Raw genomic sequence first — 25,260 nt, forward strand, 5'->3', positions numbered from 1 at the left:
TGATGGCAAGCATAATTGGCAGTCATACAAATTTTAGTGAAAAATGGAAATATATGTATAGGTAAGGCAGAAACAGGTTCCAAGAAGGACATTCCAGGAATCATTAATGAACAAGGGGAGTGTATATGAGAGGATCTTCAAAAGGTAGAAGTATTAAGTGAGCAGTATTAAAGATTGTTGGTTACGAGGAAATGTACAGATAGAGGAGGTGACTAATACTAAAGAAGTATTGAAAACTAGAAAAAGTGGCTTGAATTGATAAGATTTCTGGGGATATACTAAAGACAATAGGTTGGGATATAGTATCAATATATGAAGTACTTATTTGATTATTGTTTACATGAAAGAGCTATTCCAAATTAATGGAGAGTTGCTATAGTAGTCCCTGTGTATAAAGGAAAGGGTGATAGACATATAGCTGAAAATTACAGGACAGTCAGTTTGACATTCACTGCATGTAAGTTTTGCGAAAGCATTCTTTCCGATTATATTAGACATGGTTTCACAAGTAAGTATTTATTTATTTTCCGCCTAGCCGATACAATGATTGCTTAATGCAACTTAATGGTTAAAAGTGGTACATGTTTCGTATATTAACAACATGTTCAGCCACATAACACTGTTTAGATGAAAAATCTTAATTTTAAGAACACCTCCTTTAAAGCATTTGTATTTTGTCAATTTATGTATTTATGAGAATTAGAGTAGTTGAAGCTTTATCTGTCCCTGTAGTAATTAAGAGGGGAATTCCTCAGGGCAGTATTATTGCAACTTTATGTTTTCTTATAAATGATACAAGTAAAGAAGTGGAGTCAGGGATAAGGCATTTGCAGATGTTATTCTCTATAGAGTAATAAATAAGTTACAAGATTGTGAGCAACTGCAAAATGACCTCGATAATCTTGTGAGATGGACAGCAGGCAATGGTATGATGATAAACAGGGTTAAAAGTCAGGTTGTGAGTTTCACAAATTGGAAAAAGTCCTCTCAGTTTTAATTACTGCATTGATGGGGTAAAAGTTCCTTATGGGGATTACTGTAAGTACCTAGGTGTTAATATAAGGAAAGGTCTTTTTTGGGGTAATCACATATATACCCATAACAACTTATGGAGCAGCAACTTCGCCAATGACAAAGAAGGATAAGAGTCGAATACAGGCATCTGAAATGAAGTTCTTGAGGAGTATGATACAGAAGAGTAGAAGAGACAAAATAAGGAATGAGAAAATCTGGGAAGGAACTCGAGTAGAAAAAATGAATGATAGAATAGAGAAGAGCCGACTAAGATGGTTTGGGCACATAAAGCGAATGAGTGGGGAAAAAAATGCCAATAAAGGTGATGGAAATCCAAATGCAAGGAAGGAGAGGCCGTGGGTGACCACAATTGAGATGGAAGGACACAATCCAATGCAGTATTATAGAAAGAAACCTGGACTGGGACATAGCGTTGGAGGAGGAGTGGTGGAAAGACCAAAGAAAGTGGAGAGGAACCATATTTGCCCTTACCCGGTTACAACTGGATAAAGGGAAAAGATGATGATGATGATGATGATGATGATGAGTAAGGATGTAAAGAGAGGGCATATAAGTTTCTGGTAAGACTTCAAATAGAGTATGGTTCCAGTGTATGGGACCCTCACCAGGATTACTTGATTCAAGAACTGGAAAAAATCCAAAGAAAAGCAGCTAGATTTGTTCTGGGTGATTTTGACAAAAGAGTATTGTTACAAAAATATTGCAAAGTTTGGGCTGGGAAGATTTGGGAGAAAGGAGGCGAACTGCCTCAGCTAAGTGGTATGTTCCGAGCTGTTAGTGGAGAAATGGCGTGGAATGCCATTAGTAGACGAATAAGTTTGAGTGGTGTCTTTAAAAGTAGGAAAGATCACAATATGAAGATAAAGTTGGAATTGAAGAAGACAAATTGGGGCAAATATTCGTTTATAGGAAGGGAGTTAGGGATTGGAATAACTTACCCAGGGAGATGTTCAATTAATTTCCAATTTCTTTGAAATCATTTCACATTGACGACAGGCCCCGAACGGAGGCTGCTACCCCATGTAGGCCAAATAGTTCAAGCCCCCAAGAAAGAAATGACACTGCTGCACTCAAACTACTGTAACTCGAAATGTATTCAAGATATCAACCTCAAACTTTGAACATGTACTCACTACGTTGCTCTAGTACCTATTATAACCAGTCTGTACATAATTAATCATAATTATTGGTAACCGTTGGCCTTGTTGATATCCGCACCAGAGCTCCAGGTTGTAGCTTGACATATCTGAGATTATTTTGTTAAATACATGAAGTTTTAAAGAAAGAATGTTGCAGCAATAATTTATATTCCATGACTATACCGTATGGTGTATGTTGTTATACTTTTCAGAGCAATACCATTTGTGGCTCCATCAGTCATTTTTGACATTAAGGCATAGGCTGAAGTGACTTATACAGTCACTTTATCTTTCAACATAGACATATAGATCCTCTTGGGTGGTTGCTGCAAGGAGAATGTCTCTGGCATAGAGCAATGTCCAAACGAACACCTGCATGCAGATCATGTGAGATGGTGTCTATGATATGGCATATGGCCTCCCCTGAACTGAAATGTTGAATGCTTAAGCAAGTTTCAGAAAGGGTTGAGGAAGCAGAAACATAATTAGCGATGTGCTTTGGATGGTAGAGAGAGCAAGAGAATATCAAAATGAGATCTACATATCTTTCACAGATTATAAAGAGGCTTTTGACTGTGTAAAACACAAAAAGATGTGGATGGTGCTTTGACAGATGGGCATACCAGAACACCTAATTGTCCTAATACATAACCTTTATTTGGAACAAGAAGCCACAGTTAGAACTGAGCATGGGTGGTTTCCAGTCAGTAAAGGTGCAAGGCAAGGTTGCACACTCTCCCCTTATTTGTTCAACTTGTTGTCGTCGGCTGCAACTCATATCTGAGTAAACATATTCTTTAGCAGTTTACATTTTCACACTCACAATGCTTTGTGAATATGTTTCATATGACTTAGTAGCCCAATCTTGATATGAAACATACGTCCATACAGGTCACATGGAATGGCTGGGGGAGGGCAGGACTGAGCTTAACAGAGTTTCCATGCTTGTCATTTAGCCAAAGGTTTTGGAACTATGTGCTACTAAGATCAGTTTCATGTCCTGGCTTGGCATCTCTCACTGTTAGAGTATCCATAACAAGTATGAAAAGCAGCTGCAACAGTACTGATGCCTGATGAACTCGAGCTCTCTGAGAGGCTTGTTACTGTCTGTGACAAATTGTTACCTAATATATTTAAGTTAATTACATTTTTTTAAGTCATCACAACCATCAAATGTGCCAACATCTCCTTCCATAAAATAATGTGCAAGAAATATATATTAGTTTATAGCTAAGCAAGGATACCTGTGAGGAAGTGAGGCGGCTCAGTAGGTTACTTTCCAACTCCTTCATGCTGCGCTGGTTCTGCATCACAGACTCAAAAAGGGCCACTCGTTCAGCCTCTAGCTCAGACTTCTCCATGAGGATTACTCGACCTGTGACACAGGAGAAATGGTTGTCAAATAAATTATGAGACTATACTTACTGGGTTTAGAGACACATTAAAAAAAAAACAAGCACTTACCTAACAGCTGGTCTTCAAGGCCTTGCATAGTGACAGTGAAGTCAATTATTGATGTCTTTGCACTGATCTCTGGAGAGTATGCTGGGTTGGGAAGTTTAGTGGTTATGTAGAGCATAAATCCAGGCATAACATCACATTCTTTATCACCAACTACCACCTAAAAGATGGGCACTGATCAGTTGTTTCTAAATAATGATGATGATGATGATGATGATGATGATAATTCATCTTCATTATAGACTGTTATGCCTTTCAGTGTTCAGTCTGAAAACTTCTTTGTGGTGTGGGTTACTGTAGTCACATCCTAATTTGTGAACCATGGGCAACGGCTGAGTAGCTAGTAAGTGGTCCTGAGAGTTGGGATACCAGATGCTATGAATGGGAGTGGGCATCTTGGACATATTCTGAGTCATGGCCCTTCTTGTACTCAGGCAGCTAGGACTATACAATCCACTATACAATCCCATTAGAGAGAGATCCTTGGACTATGTGTAAGTAAGGGTAGCATCCTGCTTCACAGAATTTTCACCGAGTACGCTCAGAATGTTTTAAGCAAGCTCGGATCTATGGGAGTAACGGAATTCACTCCCATTTAACGGACAAGGGGCTCCTTGGAAACAACTTGGTGAATGAATGGAATATACTACACTGTCGTAGCAGGGGAAGAGGTGACAGTCCCACGTGGCGCGTCCTAGGTGGCAGATAGGGGGTTCCTAACCGGCTTTCTGGCAGACTTGAGGGAAATAAAATAGTTCTCAAAGACGAAGCACATATTAGAGGCAGCTGACAAGCAGAAGCCATAGAACAGCCAGAAACCATCTTGAGGCAACCTCTAAGGCTCATTGTCTTAGTTATAACATTGAGATCGACAATTGGCGGTCTCCCCATTACCTTCAACCTTTTAGCATGATGGAAATGTCAGCTGACAAAGAAACTACCTCAGGCCCTAGTGATTGCACTAGGTTTTCTTGGTTATTGGATTCTGGGGGACCGAGAACATAATGCGGGAATATATCGGAGCTTCCCAAATCTCTTCGTCCCAAACGCATGCAATTTCTTGGCACCATCAACATCAATACACTTCTCAAACCTGGCAAATTGAAGCAATTAACAGACATGTTGGATAGACTAAATATAAACATTTTAGCTCTTCAAGAAACCAGATACATGGATGAAAATCACTTCGAGACAGGCAGCTACAGAATATACAAAGGTAAACCAGTAATTCCAGTCCTTAACACAACACTGCAATTTGGCACCAGGTTTGCAGTAAGAAAGAATACCATAAATTCAGTTATGAGTTTCACATCTCCCTCTGAAAAAATGTCAGTGCTAGCAATCAAATCAGGAAATAAAGCCTATTCACTATTCAATGCTCATGCACCTACAAATAATTACAACCAAAAAGACCCAGAAAAGGTGGAAGAATTCTGGGAACTTCTAGCCCAAATTCCTAAACATCATGTCAAATTTTCATGGGAGATTTCAATCCAATAGGCAAAGAAAAGAAGTACAAAGCCACTGTAGGACTCTACCCTGCCCATAAAAGAACCAATAAAAATGGAGAAAGATTAATCAACTTCTGTAAGACCTAACTAATGTCAACTCATTTTCTAGCATGCCCACAGAAGAAAACAACCTGGAGGTCCTTGAACATCCATTTAGGAGAATTTCACATAGACCACGTGGCTATTACAAAGAGAAACCAGAAAGAGATCATGAATGTAAAAGTCAAGACAGGTATCATTGACTCTGATCACCACCTATCTCTAATCAAAGTGAGGGTCCAACCTAACAGACCCAAATGTACATCACAGTAAAACCCACAAACTGACCCAGAGATTCTGAAGCAAAACTCATGCTCTTTCCTGGCCAATATCTCCTATCAAAATGCTACTAGTTGGTCAGAACTTAAAGATGAACTTGTAAAAGTAGTCAACTGTACTAACATGCCACCGAGGTGGAACGATACCTGTGATAAGGCGTTAGAACTCCACATGAAAGTATCACAAGACTGGAATTCACAGAAAACCACAGGGAAGTGGAATGCCTTCACGAAAATCCAGAAGGAGACATCATAGATTATAAGATACCAAAAACATTACTATGGTCAGATCAGACTGGCAGAAATCAAGCAAAAGTTCAAGAAAAACAATACTAAGAACTTTTCCAGAACCTTTAAAGAAGAACTGATGAGTTATAGGGCATCCACTCTGTTTTAAACAACCGGATGGGACTTTAGAAACAAATAAGGCCCTAGACAACCACGATTGAGATGGAAGGACACAATCCAATGCAGTATTATAGAAAGAAACCTGGACTGGGTCACAGTGTTGGAGGAGGTGTGGTGGAAAGACTGAAGAAAGTGGAGAGGAACCATATTTGCCCCTACCCGACTACAGCTGGAAAAAGGGAAATGATGACGATGATGATGATGATGACTGTAAACTTTTGGCAGATCATTTCAAAGACCTTCTAAATTGCGAACCTGCTACTGACCAACTCACTTTTGAAGCAACAGAACCAAATCCAGATTCAGAGCCTCCAACAATAGAAGAAATTTGAACAAATAATACACGAGTTAAAAAACAATAAAGCTCCAGGAGAAGATGGTATAATTGCCAAAATGTGGAAACTGGGTGGCAGAAATCTTGCTCAGAAAATCCATAAAATTCTTACAGACATCTGGACCAATGAAACAAATCCTGAAGACTGAAGTGTGCAATAATTCACCCATTACATAAAGAAGGGGATAAAACTGACATAAATAACTACAGAGGTATTTCCTTACTAGCAGTCACCTACAATATTCTTTCAAAACTCCTACTCTAGAGATTTGAAATGCAAACAGATCATTTGATTGGAAAATACCAGCCAGGGTTCAGGAAAGGCAGGTCATGCTCAGAACAGATTCTTAACCTCAACACCATTTTACAAATTCGTAAAAGCAGGCATATGGTGATTACTTTTGTGGACTTCAAAAAGGCATATGATTCTATACATAGACCGACACTTTACTGTGTACTGGAACAATTTGAAGTAGACAGGAAAACAAGAGAATTAATCATGCAAACATTAACAGGCAGCACTTCCAGGGTTAAATTCTTAGAGGAATTGTCTGAACATTTGATGTTAAAACAAGAGTTCGACAAGGAGATGGGTTGCCCCTTTATTTTATAATCTTGTTTTGGAAAAAGTGATTAGGACTTGGGGGAAAGAAGTTAAAGGAATAACCCTTGGCAGATTATGTGAAAACAAAATTAATTTACAGTGTTTGGCCTTCACTGATGACTTAGCAGTGTTGTCTAATAACAGACAGGAAGCGATTGCATCCATTGAAAAACTCCATGAAGTTGCACCCAGAACAGGACTCCAGATCTCATATCAGAAAACTCACTACATGGAAGGATCTCTTCGGTACCTAGACGGACAACAAATGAAAACCCAATATGGCAAAATATCCCAAGTGCCTAAATTCAAATACCTGGAAGAAGTTATCCAACTTTCAGGACTCAATTGTGAAGCAAACTACAAAGAGCATACAGTCTCACTTGGAGTAGATATAATAAAAAAATGCAAAATTAAGACATTATAACACTGTAACCAAGCCTGAAGCACTGATTGTTGATTAAAGATGTAGAAAAGCAAGAAAGAAAGATATTAAGGAAAATTTTTGGACCATCTGTACAGGGAGGAATTTGGATGATAAGGGAATCTCATGACCTGTACCAACACTCAGAGAAAATCTCAGACACATTTAGGAAAATACGTTTGAAATTTTATGGACATATTATGAGAATGAGTAATCAGAGGTTGACCAAAAGAATTCTGAACCTAGCCCTATCAATGAAAGTAAAAAATAACCGGCTGCTAGAAGTTGGAAAAGATCTTCAGGAAATAGGCATCACAGATGACACTGTGTTAAACAGATCTAAGTTCACAAAATTAGTCGACAATCACCGCTTTAAACATCAACCAAGCACTACCACCAACAAAACCTGGTCAGAAGATCCCAAGAAAAGCCACAGCGAGGAGATGAAGAGCTTTAGGGAGAAGAAAAAGGCAACGACATCAGATAAATAAGTTCAATCGTGCCCCTTAGTTGGGCATAACAAAGAAAGAATAACAAGAATAATAATTAATTAATAATATTAATTTGTTTATATACTATTTATGGTAAATGATGGAGGTTGCTAAGGATATGTCTTAGAAGTACTAAAAATCTTATTCTGCTTTTCAACAATGTTCTTATGGATTGTATGGATTATATACCTAGGTACAGTTCTATTGAAGGAGATGTTTTATCTGTAGCAATATAAAGAGAGTTCCAGAATTTATTGTATTTTAATTATTATTATTGTGCTTTTACAGCTGCATTGGACCACTGTAGTCAATTTCTGACCAGTTTTTTATGATGTTTTATGGTTTTTTTCTTTTCTGTCTTCCAGTATTTCTTCATTCTATCTGATCTTCATTGTCGTTCTTCTGCTGAATATACCCTTTTAATTGTTTCTCTTTTATCACATTTTGGTAGGAATCTAAATTTACTATTCTTCAATTTATTTATTTTGTTTGATTTATTCTTTAAATCCTCCAGTGTTATGTCTAATTCTTTCATGTCTTCTTTTATTTCTTTTATCCAGACAGGTTGTTGTTTTTGTTTCCAAAGCTTTTCCAAAATTCTGTGCATTAACCTGTCTTGAGGTGTTCTCAGCAGATGACCAAAGAATGATATTCTTTTCTTTCTTATAAAATCCATTATAGGTTCTATTTCCTGACATACTGCTGTATTTGGGATGATACACCATTCTCCTTCTTTTTGGTACTTCTTATTAATGCATGTTCTTACTATTCTTCTTTCTATTTTTAAAATTTTGTCTATGTTATTCTTTTGCTTTAGTTTAAGTAATGTTTCACTTCCATAAGTTATTTCAGGTTGGACTACTGTCTTATAATGTTTCAATTTTGTATTTATTGACAAACATTTCTTGTTATATGTATTTCTGTTTATTTTTCGGGCTCTGGATAATTTATTCGTTCTCTCTGTCCACGAAATTTTTTCATTTCAATTGTATGCTATAGTTTCTCCAAGGTATTTAAATTGTTTTACAATTTCTATATCTTTCCCACATATCAGAACACTGCTTATTAAAAAGGGATATACTGCCATTATTTTAGTTTTTTCAAAATGAAATTGTTAATCCTATTTTTCCAGTAATAGTTTCGAGACTTGTGATTTGATTCCGAACTTCATTAAAGTTATTAGCTAGCAGTGCCAGATCATCTGCAAATCCTAAGCAATTTAATTTCATCTTTAGTGTATCCAATTTTTATATTTTTGTTATCATCTTTATACCATTCTCGCATCAAGTATTGCAGAGTACATTTAAACAAAGGTGCTGATAGTACATCACCTTGTCTTAGTCCTGTTCTGATTGTGAATGCTTCGGATAATTCTCCTCTAAACTTCACCTTTGATTTAGTGTTTGTTAACGTTAAGATTATCATTTTAACTAATTTTTGATGTTATCCAAAATTTCGTAATAATTTTAATACTGAAGATCGGTGAATGAAATCATAAGCTTTCCGAAAGTCTACGAAAGTGATAGTCATTTGTTTCTATCTTCTTTTGTAGATGTCCATTAATAATTTTAGTGTTATGATTTGATCTGGACAACTATGCCATGGTCGAAATCCTCCCTGGTACTCCCCTAATTCCTTTTCCAGTTGACATTTGCACTGATTGTAAATTATTCTCGAGAATATTTTATAAGTACAATCCAGGAGTGATATTCCTCTATAGTTATCAGGATTTGTTCTGTCTCCCTTTTTGTGTAAAGGGTGGATTACTGCAGTTGTCCAATGGTCCGGTAATTATTCATCATTCCAAATTCTTATAAAGCATTGGTGAAGTGATTCTCTAATTGATTCCGCTGCATTTTTCCACTACTCGGCAAATGTTTGGTCTTCCCCACAAGCTTTATAATTTTTCAGTTCTTTAATGACTTGATTAACTTCATCAAAGCTGGGTGGATCGATCTTTTCTGGTGGAGTTTTAATGGGCATGTCTGTTTATATGAAGTAGTTCTTTTGGTTCTTCACAATTCAATAATTTATTGAATGTGTCTGCTAGAATTTGTGTATTATCTTTATTATTATGTGCCATCTCTCCATTTTTATTTTTTAGCATAAGTGTTGGCGGTTCATATTTCTGAAGTTGTTTAATAAATATTTTATAGTAATCCCTAGAATTGGTCTTATTGTGATCTATTTCCATTTGTTGAATAATGCTTTTTTGATGTTGTCTTTTAATGTTTCTGATGATTTTTTGGGTTAGTTTTCTTTGCTTGGTAAATTCTTCATACAATGTCTCTGTTTTCTGACTTTGATGATTTAACTAGGCCTGATATCTACTTTCAAATGCTTTATCGCATACCTCATTCCACCATTGATGCTTTTTCCTTGGACTTGGCAAGGCTATTTTCTCAGCTATGCCTTTTAGTTTTGGGATGATCTCTTCTAATTTATCTGTTTTATCAATGTCTCAAGTTAGTTCTTTATACTGTTCATTGTTTATTAGTTTATGGGGATCATAAACGTTTCTCAATTTACATTTTGATTTTGGTTTCTTTACTGGTGTGAATTTAATTTTGATTTTCACCATTTTCACCTATGTCTATTTCTCTAAGCACTTTAACATTTTGGATTTTCTTATGGTAATTCTTTTCCATACAAACAGGATCTAATTGCCATTCTCCTTTTCTCCAATCTGGGTGTTTCCATGTCTTAAGTTTATTAGGTTTTCTCATAAAATACATAGATTTTGATATCATATTATGGTTTCTACAAAAGTCTGTCAATCTTATGCCATTTTTATTGGTCTGTTTTTGAGCGTGCCATTTTCCTATTATGTCCCTGTATCTCTTTTCTTTACCTAATCATGCGTTGAATTTGCCTATTAAAATTTTGCTATGATTTTTATTTATATTTGTCACTGTTTGATCCAGGAGGTCCCAGAATTCATCCACCTCTTCTCTGGTTTTTCTCCTATTGTTTTTATCATTTGTAGGAGCGTGGGCATTAATTATTGTGTAGATTTTATTCGATGCCTTTATTGTTAGCGTTGCGAGTCTTGGGGATTGTGCCTGAAAATCTATTATCGAATCAATTATTTTCAAGTTGACTATGAATCCTGTACAAAATTGTGGACAATTTCTCATCACTCTTCCTCCATGGATGCCTTTGTACACTCTATACCCTTGGGATTCCATGGGTTTCTGGTCTGAATCCCTCATCTCTTGTAGTTCTGCTATAAGGATCCCTTGTTTGTCTAGTTTATTAGTTAGGATTTTTAATTTTCCCACCTGTGCCAGAGAGTTGATGTCATATGTTGTTAAATAGTTTATCTGTTTCAATTTTAGTCTTTGGTTTAATCGTTGGTTTGTCTTGGGTGTTACCAGATGCTCCGACTCATCTGACTCATCTTTCAAGCAACTGCCCACCGAATCCGAATTCTGTCTTCCCTGACTAGTACCAAGCAGAGGAAATTTACCGAAAAGATTTCTGTCCATTCTTGACTTCAAAGGCATATAGCCTTGGATGGAGCAAGCTCTGAGTTACAAGTATGGTTGTGAACCATAGAGGTTGCCTAAAGATGTTCTGTGGCTGTCATTTTACTGCATTGAGCCAACCCTTCTCCTTTTCCCGGGATCGGCAACAGCAACTACTGAGCTACTCAATCCACCCAGTAGGTACTGCAGGCATAAATTTATTGTATTTATTGTGACTATTTATCAAATAACTACAAAATTAAATAAGTTATGATGATAAAAGTGAATAAGTATAAAACAGACCAATAACATAGGTATTCATAAACTATACAGAGAACAAAACTTTGAGAACAGAAATATACTGTTTTATTTTTCCACTGAAACTCTTTGGGCTGCAGTCCCTCAATATGTCAGTTTCCTCAGAATATCACAATTACATCTTATTGATTATGCAATGTGTGGTCAAATTTATTATAGAAGATGTTTCAGTGCAATATTCTGATGAATTTATAAAAAACAAGTGCTGTAGGTGTGATAAAATGAAAGTGATGACATGAAGACTAGAAAGAAAACTGGTTGGTTGAAGTTTCTGAAAGCTGATATTCTTATATTGGATAGGTCATTGGAACCACGAGCTAAATAGTCACATTAAGTTTATTTGTAATTAATTATGAGCATTATATTTTCACCATTTAGTCTCCAAGCCCTTATAAATTAAATAAGTGCCTCCCCAATCCTTTATTTGTAACTAGCACCATGGTATCATTTACTTCTGTACCTCTTAACCTCCTACCTGAAATTAAAAACTGAACCTAACTATTTTCAACTTTGCTTTCCTCACTTTTCTCACTCTCTCAAATGCAGATTCCATCATTCTCCTATGTAACCTATTCTCCTCCATCCTCCTCACATGACCCCCACCACTAAAGCCAGTTCTTACACTCAACTCCATCCATTAAGTTCAGCTCTAACTCAAACTTTGTCCCCTCACTGAAAGTACCCTCTTGCTATTTTGTACTAGCAATTATTCTCACTATTTTCAAGTCTGTTACTTCCAACTTATGAATACAAATTCCTAAGTCCACCCAGCATTCACTCCTGTACAGCAGAGTTGGTCTGAAAACAGAACAATTTCATCTGACAGCTCAGTTCTTTGTTATGGAATACAATTGGGAACAACCAAGTGTGTCCAACCCCTGCCCCATTTATCTATGGGGTCGGGTTTGAAATGAGATGAATCTTCATATGAAATTTTTATGACTGGGTGCTCTTCTTGATGTCAACTTCATAAGAGGAGTTAATGAGATTAAATGAATGATGTGATATATGATGGTACAAATGGAGAGGGTGAAACTCGGTGCCAGCACACAGCCTACTCCTGTTGAATAGCACCAACAGGCTTAATGTCCCCATTTGGTGGACAAATTACCATCAACAGGATCACATGTCCTCACCTCATATGAACAATACAGAGAGGTTTGGAATTGAATCCAGGCTTTTTTCGTGCAACCTAGTGATTTGTCTACTAATGTCATTCCACGTCATCTCTCCATTGACAGCTTGAAACATACCACTTAATCGTCTCCTCCCAAGTCTTCCCAGCCTAAAGTGTGCAACATTTTTGTAACACTATTCATTTGTCTGAAATCGCCCAGAACAAAAACTTGCTGATTTCCTTTGGGTTCTTTTTCAGATCTTGCATCAAGTAATCCTGGTAAGGGTCCCATACACTGAAATATACTCTAATTGGGGTCCTTTCACTTTATTCTGTGGTCAAACATGTAATTATTAAGGCTTATGTCAGCATTTGAGGTGATGTCACAGATGACTTATTTACAGTCAACTTATGCACATGGAAACAAGGCTGATTGATCTTCTGAGCAACTCACTCAGTTGAATGTTGAAATTTGGAGAAATATTTTGGACTATGAAATTTCTTCAGCTCAAAGTCCTGTGGTATCTATTAAATTTATGGACTAGAATTTTGGTGGATTTTAAAACTGCATTGAATACCATCTGAGAAGAATACCCTATTTAACAGAAAAAACGAATTGTATAGTACGGCAAGAATTTAATTTCCAATGTGGCATAGTCTTTGAGCTGGTTTAAAATTTTGAAACTCTACATGTCAGAATTATTGCTGAACTACATTTGTAATCCATATTTGTGCATAAATGGATTTCTATATTCAAATGAAGGCTGCTGCATTTGAAGTCAGCCATTAATTGTAACGTACAACAGCGGAATGTGAATTGTTATGTGCGCTCCATTGTTGACAAGGACTTCCACCATTCAAGATCGGAACATTGTGAGAAGAAGCGTTACCCAGTATTTGACGTCTCATCGTGGAGTTAAATCGTGACCCGCAGATTCTCTAGCAGTTAGCATCTGTAAGCCAAGCCATTATTCAACAATGAACTGTATGCGAATAATGATTGAAAGCATGGGCTGTGTCACCTTAAGTGATTGATAATGAGACAGATGCAGAGAGAATTCATATTCATTTGATAGTGCAAGTGAACAGACATTGCTAGTGAAATTTAGTTATTTTCAAAAGGCAAGTGTCGTGTTGAACTATTTGCTGTGATTGTCTATATGTATGGCAGAATATTAAGATTTGTTGTACAAGTTTCAGGTCCGAGCCATGATGAAAATGAGGCTGTGTTATGTCATTGAAATATTTATCAGTCCCACCATGGAGTTCTAAGTGGGATGAATTCCTGAAGGGCCTGGAAAATGTGTTACCAATGGACAGAAGGAAGCCAGAATCCTAAAAACAACCAGGATGTAATGACCTACAACACCAGGAAGCTGTATCATCAAATAGATCAGTATACAATTTTGTCGTTTTGTAGTATTTCTATACTGTACATTGTTTAGTGAGATTTGTTTTCATGTGTGTATGTAATTTACAATGTAGGTGCAACTTGAGCAGCAACCAGAGGGTCATCTGTAATACATTTCAGATACTTTCTTATTATGCGGGGATACTAGGGTGTCTTATAGCATCCAAAGTTACATACTATGGCCGGGCCAAGTTTTCAGAAAATGAAATGTTTCACAGTATGGAATTATTGAATGACAGTAAGACACACAGTATCTTTGAAAGAGATTTAAACTAATTTACATTAGAGTTGAAGTCATCACGAATTTAATATGGTATGTATTTGTAATTGGTGGAAAACAATGGAAAAGTTTAATTGTATAATAGCCGATTATCACAGGTAATGTTTATTATTCATGTGAAGTGTAATTTGCATCTTAGTTTTGGATTCAAGTCTTACCGGTGTAACGCATTTCAGATACTTTCTCATTATGTTGGGATACTAGGGTGTCTTATAGCATCCAAAGTTACATACTATGGCCTGGCCAAGTTTTCAGAAAATTAAATATTTCACAGTATGGAATTATTTTGGATATTCAGAGAAATGTGATAATGAAGGGGAGAATGTTCTTCCAAATTAGTCTGAGGGCCTGTACAGCTGCATAATTATATGTGAATGTGAATGCAGAACCTTGTCTTAAATAATTAAAGTCATTGAAATGAACCTATGATTATGTAGTATATGCCTACAATGCTTATGTTATTTCTTGGGGATACAAGTTGTGTAATCATATACTGATCTTTGATAAATCCCAAGATGATTATTATTTGAGAGAATACTGTAGGAAGATATATCTTTCTACAGAACTCACATGCAATATTTTGAGTCAGACAGTCAGATATTGAATTATAGTACCATGAAGGTATAAGCTGTAATCGAGAGACAAGAGCTTCTTTGTCCCATCCTCTATAAAGTTCAGTCATTAATAGAGTTCTTTACTTGTGCTAGTGAGACATGGATTTACGTGATGTAGTCAGTGATAGAGATTATAAAGTGCATAGTAACAATTGTCCATCATGGTTAAGTACACCATTGAGAAACCAGTGTTTATTGTTGAAACTTTTAAGAAAGAAATTGTATGACAAATGTGTGTACCGAAATATTGCATACAATTTTGTAAAGTTTTATACCATCAAAACTACATCCTTCTGCTTTGTTTAAAAATTGATACACAACTGGATTCATCTTAAACAGGAACAGTCATTACAAAAAACAAGGGTCATAATTGGCAAAAGCTTGATGATATGCTAGCCAGACTTCAAGTTAGCCCTCATAAACTGTCTAGCCATTTAGCACAGGAGTGTGGAATCTTAATTGGTGAAAGGGCTTAAAGTTCTGAATTATTTTCTCTATAAAGTTTCTGTACAGCTGAGGCCCTGGAAACCAAATTAGGGTAGTGATAAGTGAAATAACAGAAAACAAATTATGATGCGTGTCACAGAATTTCCATCAAAGATCCCACGTATGCGTAAATGAAAATGGAAATCATTTTCAGCAGCTGCTATGACATTAAAATAAGAAAAGGAATATCAATGTCTACTTTTCATTTCTTTCCTGTTTTGTTTTTGTTTTTTTTAATGATAATGAGGCCGTATCCTAATGCGTTCTTGTTAAAGAGAATAGCAGCTGTCTCCAGCAGGTAGGACCAGTAGTGTTTTGGGAAAATACAGCTCGACCTACCCATCATTTCACTGAGCGTACCTTACTTCAGTTTGTCATAAGCTCATGTTTAGTGGTCACTGCAGAATTGGATTGACCTGTCAGTAGAAAACAAATCACTGCTGGTTTCTTTAATGAATTCATTTAAGTTGTTTTTTGAAATAACTACCCTGTAAATATCAAGAAAGAACTACAACTGGGTGAGCTGGCCGTGCGGTTAGAGGCGCGCAGCTGTGAGCTTGCATCCGGGAGATAGTGGGTTCGAATCCCACTATCGGCAGCCCTGAAGATGGTTTTCTGTGGTTTCCCATTTTCACACCAGGTACCTTAATTAAGGCCACGGCCACTTCCTTCCAACTCCTAGGCCTTTCCTGTCCGATAGTCGCCATAGGACTTATCTGTGTCGGTGCGACTTAAAGCCACTAGCAAAGAGCTACAGAACACCATTGCACCACTTGCAGAAGTATCAGCTCTCATGGATGAAGAAAGCGAACTGAAAGCATTGAGAGAAAAGGTTGGCATTTTACTGCTTTCCTTAATTAGGGAGTGTGAGAAAACATATTTTTACCTCTAATTGTAAAAGTTTCTAGGAATGCAAGTTATTTTAAACACTTTCCATTCTTTCTAACAGTACAGGGAAAGACACAGATGCTGAGTGATATACCTCTTCCTCTAGGAGGGAGGTCGATGGCACTCGACTGTCCCTTCGAATAGTAATGGTGCAACCTGACCTTCAATAATAGGGTAGTCCAATTTTTGCAGTGAGGATGTCACAAAATTTTCAAAAACTGAAAAGCACATTTTAGCTGTTTTCAATGCCATACAAATTGAATTTTGTAAAAAGGTAGAGGAAAATTGGCATTTATTAGCACAAAACTTTAAAAACTGAAAATATAGGTATATTCGGCTGCAGCATCGTATAACAAATTGCCAACTGAGTTAAGGAGTATTAAAAAATTTCACTATTTAAGAAGTCTGTTTTTAGATATCTTTTACAAAAATATATAGATGTGTATTAATTATTATTGCCACAGTTAAATGTTATTGTTGATTATCTCCAGTGTACTGCTAACATTGTTGTGATCAACATATATTATGAATATTAAACCTGTTTTTCCATTAATTGTAAAGCCAAAACTGTACAGGGCAGTCCCTCCCTCAAGCTAATAGCTCATTGGGACAATACTCAGAATAAATAAAATAAATAACATTAATTTTGCAGTATACCAGCCCATGAAACAGACATGAACCTATATTAAATGTGTGGGTTATATTTGTAAAAGTAAAGCATGAGCATTTTGCCTAATATCCGGTCTCTACCAGGAATTAATAGACATGATAGTAGTGCTGATACAAAAAGGTGGGAATAATGTCAGGAGGGCAACTGCAAAACAGAAATAAAGGATGTTAGGAATGAACTCCATGGATTAGGTTGCACATGTGAACCAGCTTTGGTGGCTAGATCATGAGAGGGAAAAAGGAGAAGAGAATAACTGACTTAGCCACCAAGAGCAGGAAAAGCAGATGGAGATCAAGGCAACTATGGTTAGAGACAATAGTAAGAGGTATGTAATATCTTGCCTTGCGTTTGAGGTTCCACTAGTAGATAGGACCGTGACTTGGTCACAATCAGTGCATTCTGTACAAACAGCTCATCATTTGGTAGTCCCTGAAGTGTCCATTCTGACGCAGGTGCAAATAGAGAATTATGGAAACAGAGGCTTGCAGAATGCATGTTGAAAGGCATAATAGTCTACCATGAATATAAATGACGTATGTAGCATGCCACCAAAAACAATTAAGCATACTCCTTCATAGAGAGTCCTGAGACAAAATTATTTCTGATCGTCAGCTACATAGTTCCGAAATATATGTGGTTCAGATTCTGATTACATAGTAAATAATACAAGAGAATTAAAATATTTTACTGACCTAATTTGAACATTAAGTATATGAAGGAAGGAGAAAAATCTACAATCTGTAATTTTATTTGCATCTCTTCCTATTTAATAAGCTGGTTGGGCCACAAATATTATTCTCCTACCTTCTCGATGGAGCCTGATTTGATGAAGTTCTTCTCAAGTACGTTGTCGATTATAGGATCCAACTCCTCACCAACATCCTCTATGAGAAGCGGCCTACCAAGTGACAAGCTGTCCTCCAGGTGAGTTCTGAAGTACTTATGGTTGAGTGATGTGATCTGGAGTTCATTACAAGACTCTTTATTCCTAATCCACATTTTGCCTTGCGTTTGAGGATCCACTAGTAGAGGATAGGACCGTGACTTGGTCACAATGAGTGCGTTCTGTACAGACAGCTCATCATTTGGTAGTCCTTGAAGTGTCCATTCTGATATCTGAAACAATGCAAAAGTAATGAATTCAACTCAATTCAAATTGTTAAGTGAATTGATTTGAATATATATATATATATATATATATATTTTTTTTTAGCATTCCAATATACATGGAGAGTTACCCATCCATTACTGTAAACGTACTTAAATATGTGAATTGTGAAACAACATTGGAGAGAAGAATACAAGATAAACTCTCTACTCTGCAGTTTAGTGAGGAAGTCATTGCAAGGCTGCCACTGTATTCCTGTGTTTGTTGTAGAAGACACTGCAAGACTATTATTGTATTCCTATATTCTCTATGATATATGTCCCATATTTACTGCTGTACCCCTTTACTTGCAGCAATAGGAGCTCCATAGACATACCTTCCCCACTGAAGAAAGGACAGAATGAACATTATTGAAAGACAGTGTGATCTTGGCTTATTTCCACATCTGTCTCTTTACTAACGTTTTTAAAGTATCCATTATCATAATTTTAACTGCACATGTTCCTATACATTGCTTGAAGTATTCTTCTTTTCTACTGCTTTTCCCACATCTGTGGGGTCACGGGTGCGAACTGTGTCGCACGGGTGGATTTGACCCTGTTTTACAGCCGGATGCCCTTCCTGATGCCAACCCTATATGGAGGGATGTAATCACTATTGCGTGTTTCTGTGGTGATTGGTAGTATAGCATGTTGTCTGAATATGAAGAGGAAAGTTTGGGACAAACACGAACACCCAGTCCTCGAGCCAGAAGAATTAATCAGACGCGATTACAATTTCCGACCCGGCCGGGAATCGAACCCGGGACCCTCTGAACCGAAGGCCTCAACGCTGACCATTTAGTCAAGGAGCTGGACAGATTGCTTGAATTATATTAGAAGTAAACTACAATATCTTCTTATTCTTCTTGGTCACGGTTCAATTCCTAATGTCACGATACTTCATGCAATTCTGTTAACATGTATCATGGTCTTCTGCTGTGTGTATTATTCTTTCAAGTGGTAGGTTGATTAGTAATACCTGTCGACTGCTGTTCTCTAAAAGAAAATTCAAAATGAAAGAGGATAACACGTTTTCATAATAAATTTGTAAATAACGTGACTGATAGCAGTTAACTTGTTAGAAATAAAGGCTGAAGTAAACGATCGCTTAATTTTAATGTTATATACTGAAATTTAGTAAGAATGTGACACCCCTCAATATATGGTAGAGTACATCACTGATTTCAGAGGATAATTTATAATTTCTCATGTCTAGTTACAGTTTGGAGAGGCTGTTCTCATGTAAATTTGTAGTGAAGAGGTTATCATTTCTTTATGTGCACTGAAATAGGTTTCCATGATATATATATATACGGTTAGGTTAGGTGACGCTGTTTGAAGAAGAAAACTGGAATGATTGCCATAGAGGCCTCTGTAGTGATACTATATTTTTTTTTTCAGAATGAAATTAAACATACACTTTCGCATAGTATTGGATTTCGAAAAATAACAAATGAAAACTCAAGTTTTGAACAAACTGATTGCCATCTCATACCGATTTTAATGGGTATGGGGTTTTTCCCGACTTTTACAAAAAATCTGATATAACAACAATCCGTTATAGCGAGTAAATTTTTCGCCGTTATGAATTCTCGCTATAACAGACTTCTACTGTACTTGGGATTCCTAACCACAGTGTACTCTCAGATACTGAATACTTCATGCAACTTTCAAGCAACATGTTAAGTACATGCTAAATAATCCTTTCAATACAGAGGTAATCATGGCAATTGATGAATAAAAGAGCAAAAGAATGGAATTATTAATCTCATAAAGAAATAACATGAAGGCATATGGACAAACTCACCGTGGCATTCTCCACTAGCATGCTAGTTATGTTAAGGTTGTGAGTGAAGGGAATCCCACGCACTTCCAGGATGCTCATCCAGCTATTCACAAGTCCAGCTCGGAACTCTTGATTGTAAGGGCCACAGTAGGAGAGGAACCCTGTTGCTAACAACACGTCACCCACCAAGCGACCGAGCTGCTGTTTAAACTCTCCACTCTGCTGAGTCCAGCGAATCTTCTCACCTCCCAGTCCATTGATAAGTGCTGTAGCAGCAGTCATCTTACGCAAGCAGGCATTTGCGGCATCTGTGAGGCGTTGCTTTTCACCCACTGCTGAGTCGTATTGGTCTTTGACTGCCTGTAGTGCCATCTCCCGTTCTTCCAACTCCATCTCTGCCCGGGCCAGATCATCCATGGCTACCTTCAGACGGGCTTCTTGCAAAACAACGTTGGCCTGTAAGGAGGTGCACTTGTACATAATCATGGACAAAAAATTGAGAATAATGATTGTTGTTTTAAGGAGGAAATGGAGTAGCCCAGTGTACTTCCTCTTAAAACAATAATCCCCTCTAAACCTTTAGCAAAGTAACTGATAGAGGTACATAAGTGTAACACCCCCCCCCCCCCCCCAAAAAAAAAAGAATTGGTATAGAAAATATGTTTTTTGTTGTGATAATTAATGTGTTAATGTGTTTAGACACCTGAAGAAAAAAGTTGTGGACCTAACGGGAAGTGATATTAATCATTCTAAAAAATGTGGAAAAAAAATCACTTTGAGTGTTTGTAAACTGTTTGCCATGGCAAATATGTACAGAAGAACCCCTTTTTAATGAATTGCAGGAGGATTTTATATTTCTTCCTTAAAATGGGGTTTTCCTTAAAAGGGGGTTCGAAGAAAATAGGCTATATATCACAAGAAATAATAATACATTTATATCTTTTAAGAAATAACAAATGAACATATTAAGAAATACTAAAAACTCAAAAACACAAGAATGACAGAAAATATTTACAAAGCAGCAGATGTAACAAATTCCTTAGTGGACCATTGGGAGTACAACCTGCAGCAAGGAAAAGAGAAATAGGTATTACTGAAGGAACAGAGGCCTAACATGATTTTAAAGAGACCATGAGAACTGTGAGAATAAGCATATTAACCTTCACTTTCTTAAATAGCCCAGTACAGTAGTTTGCTTCCTCTTGCCCAGATGTCTCACGGAAAGAAGTTTTCTCTCATTTTGGAGGAAAAGTACTGGCAGACAATATCCAGCCCTTCCACTGCTGCCCCAAAAGTTGATTCTGCTGGATCCTCTTCTTCTTCTTCCTCTTCAGTACTTTGTCTTTTTGCATTGTCACAAAGTTCTCCAACATCCATATGTGGTGCTGAGGTTAGGATATCATCATCACAAGTAACAAATTCTTCGAATGTTGTGGCACTCGAGTCCTTTGATGCAACCCCTCAATCTTCCCTAATGTCATCAGTAGTGTCATCTTCATTTAAATCATCTGAAATGGCACCAAAACCCGCATGGTTCAAAGCAGTTTTGAAAAGGGTCCGTTGTGACTAGTTGCAATGCTGCTACAAACATATGCATGGCTTGGAGTATATTCAATTTCATTTCCTCATTTCTTTCGAGGAAAGAACCAGGGCCTTCCTGTACTTCACTTTCACAGACTTAATAATGCCTAGGTCCAAAGGCTGCAGGTGACCGGTGCAGTTAGGAGGGAAGAAAACCACTTTGATATTCCACAGGAAAGATGTATCTGATGGATGAGCTGGACACCTGTCTATTACCAGCACTATCTTCCTAACTGCCAAACCCATCTTAGCATCCAAGCTTTGTAAAATTTTTAGAAATATCTCTGGTGTCATTCACACATTTTTGTTAAAACCATATTTACATGGGAGTGTATGGATGTTCTTGAATCATCTTGGATTCTTAAATTTTCCAATTATTAGTGGGGATAATTTCTCACTTTCGTCCCTGTTAACACATAACAATGCTGTCACTTTTTCTGCCTCTGTGGCATTTTTCTCTGTGAGCAGCACATCTTGGACGGGAGCAAATTATAAAACACTGTCTTTTCATCGATATTAAAGGTATCCTTAGCATCACATCCTTCAAGAAGTCAACGTATTCTTTTTCCAGTACACAACTGTATCGTCATTAACTTCCGCACTCTCGCCGCACGTTTTGGAATGAAAGATTGTGCCATTTTTTACAATGATCAAACCAGCCATTAGAAGCATGGAAATCGACCAAACCCAGCTTAAGTGCGATTTCTCGAGCTTTTTGTTTGAGTATGTTCCCATCAATTGGAGTGTTCTCACTCCTTTTTCCCTCAAACCATTTCGTTAAAATTATTATTGATTGCCATTATTATGGATGCTGTAAAATATGATGGTAGAAATGTCGCAGGCTTGATGTACGGTATGAAATTAGTACTAAAACGGTCCCTAAAACGGTCCTAAATCCCGAACCATTTATGGAAATTATGTACCGTACTTTAAAGATTATTTTAATCCTTAATGAGTCCTAGAGGAGGTTAAATACTTTATCTGGATGTAAAATTTGGGAAAAACTCCATTTATTTATTTAATTTATTTATTGAAAAGTGTTATTTTTTTACCACCGACTATGAATTAAAATCACTCTAAAGTGCAAATGGTTGGAGATAAGTATATGCCCTTGTGACTTTTTTTGTAGAGCTTGAACAGATCTACATTTTGTATGCTTACACTTGGCGTCTATCGATGACGGTTCAGGCAGTGTAAGCCATGGAAGGCACAACTTTCTACATTTTCTGTAATTTTTCTAGAATACATTTACATTTTGCTCAATATTCATAGCCATTTTCAGCTTCTAATTGCATTTGATCTTCTGAAATATATGAGGCTAATCCCAAAAATAAGGTCTCCTATTTTTTTATAAATACAGAACTCTGTTTGTGTGGCTGTTGGTCACAATATTGTGAGGAGTGTTTCCTGCGCTCACATATAAACATGTGCATGCTGCACTGAGGCACCCAGTCTTGGCTCCAGTTGGATATTACCGCCAAGTGCATGGATGTCAAAAATGTTCATAAGTGGTGTAGGGAGTTTGCAGCTAGTCGGACTGAAATTCACGACGAACAAAGGAGCGAGAGACCATCAATTTCCATTGAGAGAGTTGTGAAGGTTGAGCAAATCATGCGTGAAGATCGGCGGATCACCCTGGATGATCTCTGCACTATGGTTACTGAGGTTTCCCAAAGCGCCACTCACAGAATTTTAACGAAAAAGTTGAAATACCGGAAGGTGTGCGCAAGATGGGTGCCAGCACCGACGACGAGGTGAAAGATGAGGTTCACAACTTCGTGAACAACATGGCGGCGAGCTGGTATGATTTGTGCATACAAGACCTGTCACAGCGTCTACAAAAATGCATTGACCAAAATGGTGATTACGTAAAAAAATAGTTAAATGTTCAAGCTGTAAAATGATGTAAACCATTGTAGAAATAAACAGGTCTATGTATTTATAAAAATGTAGGAGACCTTATTTTTGGGATTACCTTTGTATCTTTCACTGTAAATCACGTGAAGTTTGCAAGAGACCTTCCACCTAAAACATTTATATTTTGTGAAGTTACTTGTGTCTCGCAGCATGTAAGTGTACATCAGTCGTGCCTCTAGGCCATACAGCTAGTCTCGCTGGAAATTGCACTTTGCTCCCATACAGCCATCATTCCAGTACTGCCTACAGTTCAGTGGACATAACTAACCAACAACATCTAGCACGACAGTGACTGCTGCTTGCCGGTAACAGTGATTTCCAGAGCCCGCGCCAATGTAACATGGTAAGAGGATGGTTTGTCAGATTATTTTTCACAGCATACTTTACAAACTGGACCACCATACACTCTGCCTCCAAACATGACTACTTATTTTGTTGAACACTGTTCACCGTAAGAAGGAGCTTCACTTCTGTAAGAATGATGAAGCTTGCTATTGGCCATAGTAGGCTGCACTTCTTGTATCAATATGGAGGAAGCACTTACCTTAAGAATTAACACTTTCTTTGTTGAATCTGTGGAAGCATGTCAGTGAGTAGCACTTACCTTAAGAGGTAACACCTCCTTGTTGACACTATGAAAGAAGGCCATAGCCTTTGTCCATGACAAAAGACCAGCCACATCACCACACACCCTTTGAGCAGTCTCCATGTCATAGTCCTCCATTTCAAAATAGGGAGTAAGTAGTTCTACCATTTCATCATTAATGATGTCCTTTGGGTAGTTTTGCAGTTGAAGTAAGAATGTAGTACTGGCCATCATCTACCAACAAATTATCGAGGAGTCGAATTAGCTCAGAGTATCCAAAATGATAACTAAAGCCCTTAGAAAATAACTTTTAATAAATGAATGATACATACTATGAACCAGTTACCAGCTGCTATTTTATTGGAAGAACAAGAAAACCTGATATGACAGAATGAAATAAACTACTCTGGTAACAAAATATCAATACAGAAAAGATTATATTTTTACATTATAGTGATCGATTTGTTTTTCTTAGGTACTGTGGAAGCTCGATTATCTGTTCCCGGGAACTACATTTCCTTGGATTATTCATTCAAATTATATGGTTCCACGAACATCCTAATTAAATCATGCTGTAAAAATCCTGCATTATCCATACCTCAAAGAAACAATATCCCAGATCAACTGTCCAGAAATTTCAATCCCACCAACGCTAAATCCTCAATTAAGCATTTTTCAAGAAAAAGTATCTTACGAAAGGACGGCTACGACACACCTATGGATCATGACGTTAACATTCCATCATTATGATAATTAGTGCAAGTTCTGTACTGCATAAGCTGAAACGTTTCACGAAGAAGACTGTACTTGGAAAGCAGTTGGCAGTGAACATGTAAAAGGACTTATTTTAGCATCATATTTAGTTGGTATTGTTTAAGGAATCCTCGGAAATCATAAAGCAGAAAGTGGCCACAACAACTGGAAGGAGACAGAGTGCATTTCAACAGCTCTACTTGAAGATGGAATGAGTTTTGTCAAATGTAAAACATCTACTTGTAAAACATCTACATTATGTCCAGGGTTAGATGTTTATTCTTGACTTTTTTCGATTGTATTGCTGAACTGGTTTTCAGTATTTCCTACACGGCACTATATATAGTCACTGAGCTTTCAGACAGGAATTGAAATTGCTCCTTCCTAACATGAATCTACTATTTTAATATGATCAGATACAATTATCTTCTCAAGCCCAGAAGAGATATTGCACCTTACATATATAAAGCCATTACTGTTTTTGTCCTAATAAAAGACGTTTACGTTTTTATGTTA

At 37.1% G+C, this 25,260-nt stretch overlaps 1 protein-coding gene across 1 annotated transcript in view; it reads right to left on the minus strand.

Moving 5' to 3' along the window:
- The window catches only part of Dhc1 (Dynein heavy chain 1), a 443,578-nt gene that overhangs the window by 151,433 nt on the left and 266,885 nt on the right, over positions 1 to 25,260 (minus strand). The window contains exons 45-49 of the mRNA XM_068227758.1: positions 24,010 to 24,225; positions 19,929 to 20,363; positions 17,777 to 18,088; positions 3,639 to 3,795; positions 3,419 to 3,549 (exon numbers count right to left, since the gene is read on the minus strand). Coding sequence (XP_068083859.1) covers positions 3,419 to 3,549; positions 3,639 to 3,795; positions 17,777 to 18,088; positions 19,929 to 20,363; positions 24,010 to 24,225 — 1,251 coding nt within the window. The remainder of the gene's footprint in view (positions 1 to 3,418; positions 3,550 to 3,638; positions 3,796 to 17,776; positions 18,089 to 19,928; positions 20,364 to 24,009; positions 24,226 to 25,260) is intronic.

Source organism: Anabrus simplex, chromosome 5 (genome assembly GCF_040414725.1).
Source record: "Anabrus simplex isolate iqAnaSimp1 chromosome 5, ASM4041472v1, whole genome shotgun sequence".
NCBI classification, from domain to species: Eukaryota; Metazoa; Arthropoda; class Insecta; order Orthoptera; family Tettigoniidae; genus Anabrus; species Anabrus simplex.